Consider the following 18,013-nt stretch of genomic DNA (forward strand, 5'->3'; position numbering starts at 1 on the left):
TTGCTCTCCAGTCTTTCTTGCACACCGCTGAGGCGGTTTCCCACCGACTTCCTTTCCATACAGCACCGGCAGGCACCGGGGTGAAGGGTCATAAAAATGGCGCTGGCCGCTCGTCTGCTACCCCAGTTCCTGCACTCTCGGTCGCTGCCCTGCGGGGCCGTCCGACTCCGGACTCCCGCTGTGGCCGAGGTGAGGCTGCCGTCCGCCAGACTTTGCTACCTCTGCCGCTGTCGCCTCGGCTCGGGAGCGGCGTTATTTCCCCGAAGCGCTAGGGCCTTGGCGGCCTCGGCGCTACCTGCCCAGGGCTCCCGGCGGCCAGTGCTCAGCAGCCCGGGACTCCCCGCAGCCTTCGCTTCTTTCCCTGCCTGCCCTCAGCGCAGCTACAGCACGGAGGAGAAGCCCCAGCAGCACCAGAAAACCAAGATGATCGTCCTGGGATTCTCCAACCCCATCAACTGGGTTAGGACTCGAATTAAGGCCTTCCTTATCTGGGCCTATTTCGACAAAGAGTTCAGCATCGCAGAGTTCTCCGAGGGAGCGAAGCAGGTTTGTTTATTTCCCTGATTGACCTATCCGTTTCTAATGAGTTCAACTATTGCTCGCAGAAGTGCTTAGCAGTGTTTTCTTCACTGGGATACAAGTGATCAAACGTGATTAGTGGCCCAGACATAGAGCCTTCCAGCCATTGCTTGACTTAAAGTAAGCTTCTGGGCCGGGAATGGTGGTACACGCCTGTAGTCTCAGCTACTTGGGAGGCTGAAGGGGAGGATCGCTTGAACCCAGGAGTTGGACGTTGTAGTGAGCTGTGATCGTGCCATTGCACTCCAGCCTGGGATACAGAGCCAGGCCCTGTCTCAAAAAATAGAAAGAAAAAGCTATATGGTCTCATCTTGTCTGAACATAATTTTCAAATCTACAAAGTGGGCAAGACAATGCCTGGCACATAGCAGGCACTCCATGAATGTTTGTTGAATACATTAATAAATGGGTAAGATTGAAGAATAAATGAGATAACATTTCCAAAGTACTGTAATGTCACCTTGGGTAGAAGAGCAGAACTTCCTGCCAGCTATTTGACAGAGCCGACCAATACACCATCCCATATTCCGTAAAGATTAAACTGGAGATGAGCAATTTTACCCTTTCAAAGGATTTGCTGAGACTGCCTGGTGGCTAAGTGCACAGCACCCTGCACACAGAAAACATTAGCCTTTAGAGATTCTTATCTCTGACTTTGTTAGTTACATACCTATTTCTGAATGGCTGATTATACCTTGCCTTACCCTTGTGACATATGGTCACTTGGGTCCTGAGATTATTTGGATATTTTGTGGGTACATGCTTTTTTCTTTTTTTTTTTTTTGACTCCTTTACGGATTGTATCGTTCCCAAACATTGCAGAACTATCGACAACAATAGAAGTCGGCCAGGCACGGTGACTCACGCCTGTAATCCCAGCACTTTGGGAGGCCGAGGCAGGTGGATCACAAGGTCAGGAGTTCGAGACCAGCGTGGCCAATATGGTGAAACAGTGCCTCTTCTAAGAATACAAAAATTAGCCATGGCGAGCCCCTGTAGTCCCAGCTACTCTAGAGGCTGAGGCAGGAGAATTGCATGAACCCGGGAGGTGGAGGTTGCAGTGAGCCAAGATTGTGCCACTGCACTCCAGCCTGGGTGACAGAGTGAGACTGTCTCAAAAAACAAAAACAAACAAAAAAACCACAATAGAAGTCATAAAGTTTATTTCCCGCTTCATACCTCCATATGCCTTAAAACCATGCCATTGGTGTAATCATTTTACTGTATTGGTTGTATACTGGTATTGATATTTTACTCCAAATTTATTTCAGATTCTTTCCATAATCATGGCCATTTGTATTTATGAGACCTATCAGTTGTAAATCAAATGTTTTCAACTTTGTGTAATAAGTGTCAGTATTAACTCCTGCTGCCTGCTTCTCTGAGTCAACTCTTGACTACTATATATATTTATATTAAAAAAGTCAAAGAACAAGCTTGATTAAGATGCTTAACTCAGCATTATAATTAAGGGATAAACCTCTGCTCTTGTCAGTTCTCAAAATCTTTTGTCCATGCAGTGGTAAGTTGTATTGATCCTACTGTTCTTTACAATGCCCACTGATGATATATGAGCTTGTCCACCTCATAACACATATGATGGTACCAGTTCATTTATGTTGCAGTAAGGAATAGAAATCATCTCCCCACCATTGGCAGGCATCAGGCCTCAGTACTTGTTTCCTCTGAACACACAGAGGAGCATGCAGCATTTTTGGAGTCACTCCAGTCCTAGTGGTCCTCCAGCTGTTAGCTATTTTCACCTCCTTCCTTGTTATTAAGCAGTATTTCCACCCCATTCATCAGCCAGTCTGTATGCATTGTTGCTTATATAAAGCAAACAACCAGCATTTCAGTATCAAGGTGTCGGAGGGGTTGTTTTCCCCTGAGGCCTCTCTCAGCTTACAGATGGCCGTCTTCTTGCTGTGTCCTTGCATGGTCCTCCCTGTGCATGCATGCTCCTGGTGGCTGTTACTCCACATTTGCTCCTCTCATAAGGATGCCAGTCAGATTGGATTTTGGCCCACCCTGATGGTCTCATTTAACTTAATCACCTCTTTAAGGCTTTGTCTCCAAATATAGTCACATTCCAAGGTTCTGGGGGTTAGAGCTTCAACATAAATTTTGGGGGGGAAGGAGAGCACAATTCATCCTATAACAGGCAGTATTATCTGACATGCCATATCTGACATGCCTGTGCATCCTCTGGCAGCCTAGATTTCAGCTTATTTCAGATTTCAGCTTAGATGTTTCTTCCTTTAGGAAGCCCTCTCTGATCCTCCCAGATTGGGTTAGAAGGCTCTTCTGTATGCTCCCAAGTCATCCTGTTACTATCCCTGTCAAAATTCTTAAACTTGTCAGTCTACACATCCTTTTCCCAAGTAGATTGAAAGTTCCCTGAAGACAGGTAGGAGCTTAATTCACAATTTGCTTTCTCATTGCTAGCAATGAGGAGAATTGCAGTTGGGTTTTTCCCTCCTTGAAAGTGGAATTTCATACTTCAAAGTTAGGATCTACTGTTTTAGACCATATAAACTAATGACCTTTTCTCCCACTTTCCCAAACCTACATTATCTCCCATACTGAGATTCAGACTACAGCCCAGATTTCCAGACTCCCAATGCAGTCTTGACTGTTCTCCTTTCCAACTGCTATCTATGCATGATTAAGAGGTAGGTCATATAACTGCCAAGTGATTGTTTACTTCATCATTTTAAAAAGAAATATAAAGGAGGATTTTTATTGAGACATCTAGATTGTACACCACACACTATCATTTCCCAGTCCTGAGAGTGGATCCAGAATTAAAGGTCAAGTCACTTACTGCTATATATGTGGGAAGGCCATATACGAAAAGTCAACCAAGAGTCATTCCTTGATAAATTAGTATTTGATGTTGTTTATCACTATTACCATAAAATAGTGTTTATTACACTTAGCCATTTAAATATGAACATGGCATGGTATTTTGAAATAATAATCCCCACATTTCCCTTAATATTTTTTTCAAGGCTTTTGCTCATGTATCCAAGTTGCTGTCACAGTGTAAATTTGATTTGTTGGAAGAACTTGTGGCCAAAGAGGTAAAGTATATTTTACATTTTGCTTTAAAAATAAATGCTATTCTCTTGCAATAGAATGATGCACATTTTCCTTATTTATGCTTAAAAATAGCGTGTGTGCCAGCATCCAAAGTAGAGTCTGTGTATCTGTTCTTATGGGTACTTTGGGTCATATAAAAGCATGGAATAACTCCTGCTACTTAAGGCATAATGAAGTAATCATGATGTCTTTCAATTGCTCTTATATAGAATGTTCTGTTAGGAATTACCTAGTTGAATAATGAGATACATTTCAGCCTTGCTTTGAGGATGAGTAAATACGGTAGTAAATTTAAAAATAGGTTTAGAAAAATGTATTCCATGATAAAGATCACTTTTTGAAAGGTTTCAAAAATTGTATCGGTGAACTAATGGCTTGCTTTTTTCAAACTTAGGTGCTACCTGCATTGAAAGAAAAGGTTACTTCACTACCTGACAACCATAAAAATGCCCTTGCTGCTAACATAGATGAAATTGTATTTACATCAACAGGAGACATCTCCATTTACTATGATGAGAAAGGTAATGCCAGAGCATAGTCAACTTGAAATTATCCATAATTGTCCAGATAAGCTAAACTAGTGGATAATCACAAAATAGTAGAGTTTTGTCAGGACAAGTATTTCTAGAACTTCAAAGAAAATGTTATATCCATTCTTTAAAGACCTACTTCTGAAAGAGTTGAGATATGGTCATCATTTCTTAAGCCTTTCTATCTAGAGCTTTTTTCTGCTACTATTTTATTCACAGTAGAGAACATCATCACTTACATTGATGAAAATAGTTTGAGCAGCTCCCACATCTCAAATAGAAAATATTTATGTTTCAGATTTCCTAATTTGAAGGAAACAATTGAGTATTTTAAAGCTGCACCTTATATGGAAGGAATGAGGGGTAAAAGAAAATCAATTAGATATTGTCAGCTAAAGACGATTTGGAAAGATTAACTGCAGAACTCCCAAATTGGATCTATTTGAGAATAATGAAAAAAGTTGGGAGGAAATTTAGTGGTTATCTGGTTCTTCTTGTCTGAGGCATACATTTTCCCTATAGCATTCCTGATAATTCACTGTTTGTTCCTGATACATACAAAGTTGGCCCTCTGTATCTGGAGGTTTCACATCCATAGATTTAACCAATCTAGGGTAAAAAATATTAAAAAAACATAGTTGCATCTGTACTTGAACAGGTACAGTTTTTTTCTTGTCATTATTCCTCAGTAATACAGTATAACAACTATTTACATTAGCATTTACATTGTGTTAGGTATTATAAATAATCTAGAGATGATTTAAAGAATGCTGGAGGATGTGTGTTATGCAAATGCTGCACCATTTTATATAAAGGACTTGAGCATCTGTGGATTTTGGTATCCACAGGGGGGGTCCTGGAACCAATCCTCCATGGATTTCGAGGGATGACTCTATTTGCATGTGTATTATGTGCCAGCCACACAGGAAATGTAGCCTCTGCTTATACACTTTCCAAGGTGGAAGAAAAAGACTCTTAGTGATGATAAAATTTTTCATGCACACATTATTTTGAAACATTTGTAAAGATATTTTTAGTGATAAATATTTTCTTCTTCCCTAATATTTCAAATTGTATCTCAGCATCATGGTCACGAACTAATTTTTACATCAGGAGTTTGTCGGAATCACCAGGCACAGCAAGGTGATTTAGGGGTAGAATAGGAAGCCTTTACTCTTTCTGGCAGTTGAAGTTAAGATAGTTACTGAGCAGCAAAAAATATTTTTTTTCTCCTCATTTTTGGTTTGACAACAGATATCTGTCAGGAGATTATTATAATCTTAGAAAATGCCTGGCCAGATGCAGTGGCTCACACTTGTAATCCCAGCACTTTGGGAGGCTGAGGCAGGTGGATCACTTGAGCTCCAGAGTTCAAGACCAGCCTGGGCAACATGGTAAGACCCAGTCTCTACTGAAAATATGAAAAAATAGCCGGGCATGGTGGTGCGTGCCTGTGGTCCCAGCTACTCAGGAGGCTGAGGTGGGAGGATCACTTGAGCCTGGGAGGCGGAGGTTGCAGTGAGCTGATACTGTGCCACTGCACCCCAGCCCGGGTGACAGAGTGAGACTCTGTGTCAAAAAAGAGAAAGAAAAAGAAAATGCCACTAATTGAAAATAATCCATGTAGTATACTCAGTAAAGTACGTGCTCAGTTAAGTAGTAGCTTTATTACTGAGATACAGAGAAGAGGGCAAGTGTGCCATAAACCCTAAGACAATTTTCTAAAAATAAAATAGTATCAATACAAGTATTTTAATTTACATCAGAATAGCACAAAATTTGACCTGTAACAACTGTATAACTGCTGCCAATTTCTGATTTCATTTTGTATATATGGATGATAGATTATTTTGATTTGTATTTGTATGTGTGTGTATATGTTTTTTCTCTAAGGAAGGAAGTTTGTTAACATCCTGATGTGCTTTTGGTATCTAACCAGTGCCAACATCCCCAGTGAAACTTTAAGAGGAGCCAGTGTATTCCAGGTTAAGTTGGGGAATCAGAATGTGGAAACTAAACAACTTCTTAGTGCAAGCTATGAGTAAGTTTAATGAGATTTCATTGTTTCCTTTCTTCAGAAAATGGAAGGTAGTTTGAAGGTATGAAAACTAAGAGATCTTTAGGAAGAAAAGAATTGAAATTTGACAAGTTATTTATGAAGAGAAAAGGTCAGAAAGACACACTGGATATGAAACAGGAGAGTTAAGAAATTAGAAAGAGGTAATATTGCTGAATTTAATTAAATGATGTTTTAGCTGTCTATTGCTGCTTAACAAACTACCCCCAAATTCATTGGCTTCAAACAGCCATTGATTTTGCCTGCTATTTCACTGCTGAGAAATTTTGGATAGGCTCAGTTAGCGGGGTTTTCTGTGCTTCACCTGGCGTCAACACGGGTGGCAGGAGCTGGAGGATTCATTTCCACAGTGACTTCTTAACTCACATGTGTGGCACCTTGGTACTCCTTGGCTTCTGCATGACTCTGCATTCTCCAGGGCCACTCTTTGTGTCTTGGACTTGTGGTAGTTTCAGACTAGTCATATCTTTCACATAGTGGTTGAATTCTAGGAGGCAGAAAATGGAAGCTGCTAAACCAGTAAAGGGCTATGCCCAGAATTAGAACATCAGTTCTGCCATAGTCTACTTGTCAAAGCAGTCAAAGGATCTGTATAGTTTAAAGGGTGTAGAAAGACTCCCCCACTTTTTGGGGCAAAAAACAGCAAGGCCACATAGCAGAAGAGCACATGGGAGGGGAGATATGGTTGTGGCCATTTTTGGAAAATAAAATCTGCCATAATTGGTACATGAACCATTGATTCACTAGACATCTGTTGATCATCTGTGTGCCCACATGCTCTGGTAGAGGTTCAGATACAAAGTTGAAGGGATACTGCCCTTAAGGACATACTGTATAGTTGGAAGTTAGCAAGTTATGTAAAAGAGACATTATATTGTATTTTTATGCGAATAAAATCTAGAACAGTGAACTGCTGGAGCAAGTCAGTGAAGATATAATTTAACATTTATTTAAAAAATATGATTATGTTGCCAGAGTTACACAAATCTGCTTCAAAATAACAAACCCCAAAAATGACCTAAGAAATAAAATGTATTCTGCTTTACTAAGGTAAAAGAGAATTATATCCTCATTTTTTTTTTTGCTCTTCTTGAAAGAAATGTTTTTTAAATTTTGCTTTATTTGTAATTACCCAAAATATTCTATATATTTAAATACTTAATTTAAATCTACTGAATTGTCTGTTAAGAAATCATTTTTAAAGAGCACTGTCGTCAATACTAAACTTTATCTTTCCTGATGTTTCTTACTGAAACTATGGGTACCTCATAAATATTGTTATTTTCAAGATTGATTTAATGTATGTAAACTAAATTCCACTATTTATTCCTAAATTGGACCGTGCTATTTGAAAAATAGCTTTTTTCCTGTATCCTAGGTTATGTATTTAAAGTGCTGTTTGCATCACCAGAGTCCAGTTTATCTGTCCTCATGTTAGGCATGTGTTATAGCTAGTATTTAAACAGAATAATATCCAAGTTTCTCTTAGGGGGTGGCAGATGTTGAATATAGATTAGTTCATTAAAAATACTCACATTACTTGAGAATGTACTTCAATTTTGTGGGTATATTTATTGTGATTGAATGGGTAGGTTAAACTTTTTTTGGTTTTGATTTTGATTTAATATTAACCATTAGCTTGTTGCCAAAAATTCTTGTAAATATACACTTGCAAATTACATAGTTATCTAACACATACTTGGACTGATGTAAGATTTACATTATTTGCAATGTCTTTCCTAGGTTTCAGAGGGAGTTCACACAAGGAGTAAAGCCTGACTGGACCATTGCACGGATTGAACACTCAAAATTATTAGAATAATTTTCTTGGAAAAATCAGCTTATGGACTTTAGCAGTTGCTGTGAAAAACTAAGGAAGAAAAAATTTAGGGTCATTTGATCTTCACTTAATCTAAGTCTGTGAATTACTTTTATATTATTTTGAAATACTCCTTGCAGTATATTGGCATGATACAGTAAAAGCATTTTCCACAGATTGTTATCATCTTCTTTAAAAGAAGTCAAAATTAAAAAAATACAATAGCAGGTTGTTGGTGTCTTATTCAATAACATTTCCAATGCTACATATAATTTTATAGACATAATGAAGGTATTGAAAAAACTACTTACACATTTCTTTATGTATTTTTTAAATTGTTTGAGAAACAGAGTCTTGCTCTGTCTCCCTGGATGAAGTCCAGTGGCATGATTATAGTTCACTGTAACCTCGAGCTCCTGGGCTTGAGCGATCCCCCTGCCTCAGCCTTCAGAGTAGCTGGAACTACAGGCATCCACCAGCATGGCTGGCTAATTTTAAAAAATTTTTATAGAGATTTTGCTATGTTGCCCTGCTGGTCCTGAACTCCTCAAGTGGTTCTGCCTCGGCCTCCCAAAGAGCTAGGATTACAGGCATGAGCCACTGCATCCAGCCTACTTACATATTTATAAATTGATAGTCCTTAAATATTTGTGGGTAATACATTTATACTTTTTTAATTTTTTTTTGATGGAGTCTCCGTCCGTCGCCCAGGCTGGAGTATAGTGGTATGATCTCAGTTCACTGCAACCTCCACCTCCCGGGTTGAAACGATTCTCCTGCCTCAGCCTCCCTTGTAGCTGGGACTACAGGTGTGCACCACCATGCCCAGCTAATTTTTTTTTGTATTTTTAGTAGAGACGGGGTTTCACCATGTTAGCCAGGCTGGTCTTGAACTCCTGACCTCAGGCATTCCGCCCGTCTCGGCCTCCCAAAGTGCTGGGATTACAGGCGTGAGCCACTGTGCCTGGCCTTATACCTTTAAGTATGTGTAAGATTTATTTATTTATTTTTTAATCACTGCTGCTATTTGGCCACTTTGGTCACTAGCTTGGTAGGAAGGAACAGATGAAATTATAGCAGATTGGTCTCTACAGAACTGAAAATCAGTGAATTTAAAAGCATGCTAAAATACAAAGACAGAAAAAAAATAGGACAGTGTCTTAGCCACCTATTGGATAATATCAGCTATTCTAATATACTTGTATTTTGTGTCCTAGAAGTTGGAGTAGTGGAAACAAAAATAGTATGTTAAGAAATAATGGCTGAAAAGTGTCCTAGTTGATGAAAACTATAAGCCCACAGACCACAAGACATTCAACAAACGAGGTAACACAGAAAAAAAAATCTGATCAAGGTACATCATAATGAAATTGTTGAAAACCAGAGAAAGTTGTAAAAGCAGCTAGAGGGGGAAAAAAAAAGGTATATTCATGCAGAGAAGCCAAGATAAGAATAACTACCTATTTTTCTTAAACAGCAAGTTAGAGACCTTAGCGTGCCAAAAGTGCTGAAAAAATAACCTGTTTACCTAGAATTTGATATTCAGCAAAAATCTTCAAAAAGTGAGAAGACTCAGAGAAAAGATGAGAGAATTTATTGCCAATGGACATGTTTTATAAGAAATGTTAAGGACCAGTGGACAGAATAGAGTTCAAAAATGGACCCATGCATATATGGACAATTGATTTTTGACAAAGGCACAATTAGCTGTGTGTGGTGGTGTGTGCCTGTAGTCCCACATACTTGGGAGATTGAGATGGGAGGATCATCTGAGCCTGGGGAGGTTGAGGCTGCACTGAGCTGTGATTGTACTTCAGTCTGGGCAAAAGGGTGAGACCCTGTCTAAAAAGAAAAGAAAAAAGGCACCAAAGCAAAGAGGAAAAGCATCTTTTCAACAAATGGAATAAGTATATATTCATATGAGAAATGAACCTCAACTTTTACATCACATACATAATTTTAGTGCAAAATTTAGATTTTAAGATGGATGACAGACCTAAACAAAAGCTAAACCTAGAAATTCTAGAAAAAAAAAAAAACCAAATAGGAGACATTTGCTGTCTTGGGATTAGCAAAGATTTTCTTAGGATATAGAATGCATGAACCATGAAAGAAAAAAATATGTAACTTGGAATTTATTAAAACTTTTTGAAAGACATCAGTAAGATAATTAAAAGGCAGTTCACAGATTGGGATCGATGATCTGAAAAGGTTTTAACAAAATTAGCTGAGACTACAATATCTTTGAAACAAGGAGAACACGCAATGGCTCTTTGACAATTTTCATGCTGTTGAGTTATGGCCCCTAGAGGAGAAGACCTTTATCTTTTCACACACCTATATGACAACTTTTGTGATAACCTTGAAAGAGTCAATGGATTCTTATGGCCTTTACTGCAAATATTCTGACCTCATCTGTGGACCATAGATAATTCTGTAGTTATTTCTTGACTTTTATATAGTGAAAGTTTGCCAATGCATAGACCAGTTAGTAAGTGTATATATGAGGGAAAATTTTAGAGACCCTTAAAAATAACCCTTCTGCTTTATCTGGAAGTTCCATGTAAGATAGGACTTATGTTACAAAGAAGAAAGGAATGTTCTCATAGTAGTCCCAAAGTAACATTTAAATATTGAGTCTAGTTAAAAGATTTAGGATTGATAGAAATTCCCACTTCTGAATTGCTTTAGTAAAACAAGGCAAGTAAAGTCCACTTTTCATCAAGCCTTCCAAAATTTATATACACCCTCAAGTTTGCTTGTTACTATTTTCTTTCACATTATTGCACAACTTAACATTTTCACTTTAAGACAAAACTCTCCCTTTCCCCTCTTCTGAACTTGTATTACAGGTCAATTCATCTTTCCTCTGGCTCTTCAACTTTAAAATGTTTTTCTGAGCAATCTGATATTCTACAGAAATAGAATTAATGATGGATAGGCGGCATGTTTAGTAACATAAAAGCTGCATTGTTGTCCATCTGTATTTATAGACAATTCCCCTTGGGACTTTAGAGGAATGACAGAAAATTGCTGGGTGCTGAGTTTTCTCTTAGAGCAGCATAACTGGACAAATCTTGGATAACTATCTTTTTGTTTCTTTCATATTTTGTTCAAAATATAGCTTATTGTTTCCTTCACTGGCTTTTCTGCTTACAACATCTACAGGTGTTCCTAGCCATAGGCTCTTTATTTTTAAAGAACAGAGGACTTTTGGTATTATTTTTAACTTGGAGCCAGTTACTTTATCTGAAGGGTGATAAGTTTGGTTTAATTTTCAGCTAGTTTCCTTTTTAAAGCTCATTGAAAATGTTCAGCTACATGTTGGAACTCTCCTAAACTGGCAATTTTCCATTCCATTGTACAATTGCTATTTAAGAACCCTGTTTTGAGTCTCAGCCCATTACAATGACAGATAAGGTTCCCTTCATTTCATATATTGGGGCTATTCCAACTGTCTACTCAAACTGAAACTTTCCTGAAATCCATCTTTAAAGTCTTGTATTAATTCGTCTTCACTTTGCTTACAATGTTGAATCTGTTCATATCCATAAAGGAAAAACTGCACGTCCCTATATAGTGTACTATATATACATCTATTTTCCCTCTTAAAGCCATTTTCTTCACTTATACACAGCTAAGTGATGAAAATCTCCTCGTGGTGTTTCCCATCCTGCTGCTTTTAACCATTTTTCCCTTTTGAGAGACTACCAATTAAGCAAGCTATATAAATTAAATAGTCCAAAATAATGTGTATCTAACAAAATTCCAAATTCTGCAGCGAATTTGTGTTAGTCCTACTGATGCTCTAGACCAAGGTTTAAATTCAGCTTCTATTGATCCTGCTTTCTGTTCTAGCAAGTCTAAGGAGATACTATACAATGACCTTATCTGAGAAAAGTCCTGAGGCAAGGATATCACATTTAGACATTTAGGAGGCCAGAAGTAGAAGGAATTGAAAGAATATGACTGAGTGATGAGAATTTTATATCATCTATATATGGAGCATAGTTTCAAAAGGCTTGAATGATAGGAAATTAGAGAGTCTTTGAAAGAGACTATCTTCTCATCAATTGTTTTGAGGTCTCGACACACCAAAGAAGTTGACTACTGAATTGTGAATATTATTAGTTTTCCTCATTTTTCTAGAGCTCTGCTTAAATGTATTAATTTTGACTATCAGAATGTCCCCCAAGATAATCATTGCTACTTTGAGTTAAAAATATTTTTGCTGTACTAGGGTGAGCACGTGAGTTAGTATTTTAGTGAGAATTCATATAAAAAGTAGTTCTGCCAGTAAGATGTTAGGACTTTAATTTAGAAAAATTCATGACAAACAAGAAAGAAGCCATTATAGTCAAACAAAAATATATGCTAAAGAATAGCATCTCGGGTTACCTACCAACTGGGGCTAAGAAGGGACTATGCAATGAATGACATGACAATTTTTTACCCTGGCATATGGACTAAACAAAATGGCCTTTCATTAATTGGTAAAAGAGGAAGTGTCCCTGTGAAGGTGTTTAGGGGACAAAAGGCAAAGTTTGATCATGAATTTGTCATTGTCTACTGGACCTCTAATTCATAGTCCTTGGACTCAACTTGGATTGAATTGGAGGCTGAATGGACTTATTCCTTTGTTCATTCCCTATGTAGAACCCCCTTATATATCCAAGAAATAAAATGACTATGAAAGACAAAGAAACAGGAAAAAAAAAGTCCTGAGCCAAGACTTTGTACTAAAGCAAAACAAGCACACGCTTGAAGAATAATGAAATTAATGGCCAAAATATTGACAATGCCATCTACAAAGAACTATTTTGATAGGAATCCTCATTTAACAAAATAAACTCAACAATACATGCTCACTGAGAGTCAGAGTACAGATCAATATTGAGACAAAAATACTTGGAACAAATCCAAAGGATAAATGAAATCTGGACACAAAGGGACCTGGTGAGCACACCTTTATTTATTTTTAAGTTAGAGTCATCAAAATAACCTTGGTGGAACCTCATAATTGTCAAAATATGAGACCACCACTCAAAATCAATATAAAACCCCAAATTTGAATTGATTTATTACCTAAGTAAGGGAGGAGTCTTGTCAAGCAGAGCAAACCATTGATCTTACAGGGATTTTTGAGGAAGAGTGTGTTGTGTTAGTGAAAGGTGGGAGTGGAATTATGTCAGCTTTATTTCAGATGTGTTAGTTTTCATGTCTACATGTTCCATTTGACTCTTTCTCATAGCTTCTCTATGTTCATGTTTTCCTTTAACTTGCTGGGCATAGTTATGACAGCCTTTTGTTTGTTTGTTTTGAGACAGTGTTTCATTCTGTTGCCTAGGCTGGAGTGCAGTGGTGTGATCTTGGCTCACTGCAACCTCTGCTTCCCAGGCTCGAGTGATCCTCCCACCTCAGCCTCCCAAGTAGCTGGGACTAAGGTGCATGCCACCGTGTCCAGCTAATTATTGTAGATTTTGGAGAGATGGGGTCTCGTTATATTGCCCAGGCTGGCCTCAAACTTCTAGCTGAAGTGATCTGCCTGCCTCTGCCTCCCAAAGTGCGGGGATTACAGGTGTGAGTCACTCTGCCTGGCCCAACAGCTGTTTTAAAGTTGTCTTTCTTTAAAATCTCTTTCTAGTAACTGATTTTTCTTTTGGTTATGGGCCACATTTTCCTGCTTTTGGCTGGTCTAGTAATTTTTAGAAAATAAAATAAATAGGGATAAGGTCTCACTATTTTGCCCAGACTGGTCTTGAACTCTTGGACCGAGCAATCCTCCTGCCTTGGCCTCCCAAAGTGCTGGGATTACAGGCGTGAGCCACCAGGCCTGGCCTGGTCTAGTAATTTTTGATTGGACACTGAATTTATGTATTTTCTGTCATTGAATATCTGGGTATCATTGGGTGTTATTTGCCTTGAGAAGAATGTTGAACTGTGTTCTCTTAGGTAGCCAGTTAGGTCATTTGGGGTTCAGGCTGATTTTTTTGAGGCTATTGTTAAGCTTTGTTAGGGTTTATCTAGACTAGTTTTTACTCTACCAAGAGTGTAGCCCCATTGGTATGGAGTAATTTATGGGGTCTCTACTGGATGTCCTGAGTTATCAAACAGGACAGCACTCTCCATGCTGGCTTAGGGAACTCAAATGAATTCCCAGCACTATAGGCTCTCTGGCAACTGTTCACTTCACAGCTTCTAGTCACTCTTTGCTTGACTTTATAGAGTCTCACCCTTTGTGTTCATAGCTTAGAGTTCACTAAAAACTCAAGGAAATTACTATACAAAGTTCTGAAGTTCTGTTCTGCATAGCTTGCTCGTGTCTGAACATTTGCCTTACAGCTCTGGCCTCTTTAGACTCCATGGCCTTCCATGTCTGTCTCCTCAGTTCAGCAAGTTTATCATGTTCTGCTGTGGATTTTTTTCCTCGGCTGGGTGGTCTAGAAAGTGCCCCACACAGAAATTTGGATTATCATAGGATCTGCCTTGTTTGTTTCTCTTCTTTCATAGATAAAAATACTGTGCTTCCTACTGTCCAATGTTTGAGCACAGTAGTTTCATGTAATCTGTTGAGTTGTCTAGTGTTTAAGGCATCAGGATAAATGTTTACTATGGCTAAAGCAGAACTTATTTTCTTACTTTTAAATTTTTTTATTTTTAATTTTTGTGGGTACATAGTAGGTTTATATATTTATGGGGTGCACGTACATGGGATGTTTTGAAATAAGCATGCAATGTGTAATAATCACATCATGGAGAATGGGGTACCCATCCCCTCAAGCATTTATTCTTTGTGTTACAAACAATCCAATCATGTGCTTTTTGTTATTTAAAATGTAAAATTACGTTATTATTGACTATAGTCACCCTGTTGTGCTATCAAATAGTAAGTCTTATTAATTCTTTCCAACTATTTTTTTTGTACTCATTAACCATCCCCATCCCCACTCCCCCACCCCACCTCCATTTCCCTTCCCAGCCTCTGGTAACCATTCTTCTTCTCTCTCTGAGAACTTGACATGTTTTTAAAATAAGCTTTCTAAATGTGTTCTGTGTTGGTTACAGAGGAAGAAAAGAGTTTATATCATGTTCGCTGGAGTTGTCTGACTTTTGAAATATGAAGCTGTCACTGTTGGCTTTCACTGAAGTGGCTATATCATCAGTACAGGTTCCCTGATCAGAAAACCTGTAGATTCTCTTAAAATCAAGAACTAGTTAGATGTGTTCTACTTTGACCCAAATGAACTTGGCTTGCCAATTATGGGACACACAGTGACACAGGAAGAAGTTAGAAAGGACTACTTCTGGGTGGCTTACCATTATTTTCCCAGGACTGAGCATAGCCACTAAGACAATAAATTCTCAAAATATTTGCAAACTAACAGGTGATGCTTATTTTTAGTTAGCTAGGCTCCTCAGACTATTCTCCATAAAGACTAATTTTCTCTCCTAGAAGAATAGCTATGAGCTACAAAATAACGCACTTAACTCCTGAATGTCAGCATTGACTAGATCAGGAAAATGTTTTTAAAAACTCCTGAATATTTTTAAAAAATTATCTGAATTTAATTTTTTCCCTAACTTTTCATTAGAAAAAATTTCAAACATACTGAAAAGTTGAAAGAAGGGTATTGTATTAGAGTTCCCCAGAGAAACAAAACTTATATTTATCTATCTCATATCTATGGAGAGAGAGAAAAACATAGATATCTATGGAAACATATATTATATAGAGAAATTTAACATTCGTATAGTGGTTTAAATGTTAATCTCATCAAAAACTACTTTCACAGAAACATCTAGAATAGTGTTTGACCAAATATTTTTATTAAAAGCATTTGAAAGTAAGTTTCAGACATCATGTATTAATATTTCAACCCTAAATATTTCAATATGTGTTTCCAAAGGATAAGGACACTATCCTATATACCCACATGTACATTAGCAATAATTCCATAGTATCAGCTAATATTTAAATTTAAAATTTCACCAATTGTCTTTAAAATGACTTTTTAATTCAAGATCCAGTCAAGGTTTACCTGTTGCATTTGGTTATGTCTCTTTAGTACTTTTTTCAAAATTTAGAATATCCCCATCCTCGTTTATGGCACTGCAATTTGGAGAAGTCTAGAATGGTAGACACAGCATGTCCCATATCTTGAATGTGCTTGTTTTTCTATGGCATCATTTCTGTAAGCTTGAAGTTAGGGCGAAAGGGTTGATTAGATTCAGGTGAAACATTTTTGGCAAGACTATAGAAGTGATTGTGGACCTCATATTATATAACATCAGGCAGTACCTAAGTTCTTATTGTCCCATTGTTTAGAGTGGTGATTATGAGAACCCTTAGTTGTAAAAGTCATTTTTTTCTCTTTATAGTTAATAAGTAATCAGTGAGATGATACTTTGATACCTGGTAAATATTCTGCTCACAAGATGCCCACATACTAACCCCTGGAACACGTGAACATGTGTTCCAGGGGTTAGTTGGCAAAATAGGACTTTGCAGGTATGATTAAATTCAGGATTTTGTGATGGGAGCTTATGCTGGATTATGTAGGTGGACCCAATGTTATCACAGATGTCCTTATAAGAGGGAGGCAGGCGGGTCGGAGTCAGAGAGGACACGTGATGATGGAAGCAGAGGTCGGAACTATGAGGGGCCATGACAGCCACAGAATGTGGACAGCATCTAGAGGCAAGAAATGGCAAGAAACAGATTCTCCCCAGAGCCTCTAGAAGGAACGCAGCCACACTGACCCATTTTAGACATCTGATCTCCAGAACTGCAAAATAATAAATCTATGTTGTTTTAAGCCACTACATTGTGGTAGTTTGTTACATAAGCAACAAGAAATTAATACAGAAGATGATCCTTATATGAATCAGTGTTACCTTATAATTTGCCAAATGATTATTCTTTAATTCTATAATACCTGCTATTGGCATTCTTTGATACAACAGAGCCCTATCCCTTCATTTTTCTTAAATATCACTAGAAACTCATGCATTCTTTCATTTTTTAGATGAAGTCTCATTCTGTCACCTAGGCTGGAGTGCAGTGGCAGGATCATACTCACTGCAGCCTTGAACCCCTGTGTTCAAATGATCTTTCCACCTCAGCCTTCCAAAGTGCTGGTATTACAGACATGAGCCACCACACCCAGCCTAAACTCATGGATTTTTATTCATCCAATGTAGTATCAATTATAGTTATTATTCTTGTTGATGCCTAAATATGCCCCAGTTTTGCCAGCAGGAGTCCTTGTAATCTGTCTGTGTGACAGATTAAAGATGAACATGACTCTGTTGTTAGTCTTTGAGTGTGCCTGTGTTTTCCAATGTAACAATACATTTCAGGATCTTCTTGTCCATTTCCTGCCTCAGAGCTGGAATCAGCCATTTCTCTAAGGAGTCTTTTTTTTTTTTTTTTTTTTTTTTTTTTTAGGGCGATGAATTTGAAAACCAAGATTTGAGCATTTTGAGGTGTTTTCTCGTTTTATGTCTGTAAGAGAATGTTTATACATGTTTGAGATTTTGGATCATTTACCTACAATAATTGTGGGAAAGCTAAATGTGGATTGTTTGCCTTTATTTCTGTCAACCTTATTTAAAATAATTCTTTCCCCATCACTCTCTATGCCCTAACCCTGATTTATTTTGGCTTATAGCACTTATCACAATCAGACATTGCAGGATGTGTTTATTTCTCCCATTGTCTTTGGAACTAAGGCAAGAACTTTACCTATCTTGTTCACTACTGAATCCCCAGGCCCTGAAACAATATCTCATACAAAGTGGAGCTCAGTAACCATTAGTTGACTGGATAAATAAGAGTGAGCCTCACTTCTGTTGAACTTCCTGGTTCAAATGGCAGGAACTTTTTCCCTCTTGCTTTTGATTTGA

At 37.9% G+C, this 18,013-nt stretch overlaps 1 protein-coding gene and 1 long non-coding RNA gene across 3 annotated transcripts in view; one reads left to right on the plus strand and one right to left on the minus strand.

Moving 5' to 3' along the window:
* The first annotated feature begins 42 nt into the window (after window positions 1-42).
* MAIP1 (matrix AAA peptidase interacting protein 1) lies at window positions 43-8,334 on the plus strand. Of its 2 annotated transcripts, XM_055290135.2 has the most exons (5): window positions 43-546; window positions 3,591-3,662; window positions 4,076-4,202; window positions 6,105-6,252; window positions 8,032-8,334. In XM_055290135.2, the coding sequence occupies exons 1-5, from the start codon at window positions 97-99 to the stop codon at window positions 8,108-8,110; spliced, it is 876 nt and encodes a 291-aa protein (XP_055146110.1). In that variant the 5' UTR covers window positions 43-96; the 3' UTR covers window positions 8,111-8,334. The 2 variants fall into 2 exon arrangements, with proteins under 2 accessions (XP_055146110.1, XP_055146111.1); XM_055290136.2 differs by lacking the exon at window positions 6,105-6,252 and having other exon boundaries at window positions 97-546.
* A 7,771-nt stretch (window positions 8,335-16,105) lies between these two features.
* The window catches only part of LOC129488249 (uncharacterized), a 236,333-nt gene continuing 234,425 nt past the window's right edge, over window positions 16,106-18,013 (minus strand). Inside the window, exon 3 of the long non-coding RNA XR_008659628.2 lies at window positions 16,106-16,304. This is a non-coding gene — a long non-coding RNA (uncharacterized lncRNA). The remainder of the gene's footprint in view (window positions 16,305-18,013) is intronic.

This window comes from Symphalangus syndactylus, chromosome 8 (genome assembly GCF_028878055.3).
Source record: "Symphalangus syndactylus isolate Jambi chromosome 8, NHGRI_mSymSyn1-v2.1_pri, whole genome shotgun sequence".
NCBI classification, from domain to species: domain Eukaryota; kingdom Metazoa; phylum Chordata; class Mammalia; order Primates; family Hylobatidae; genus Symphalangus; species Symphalangus syndactylus.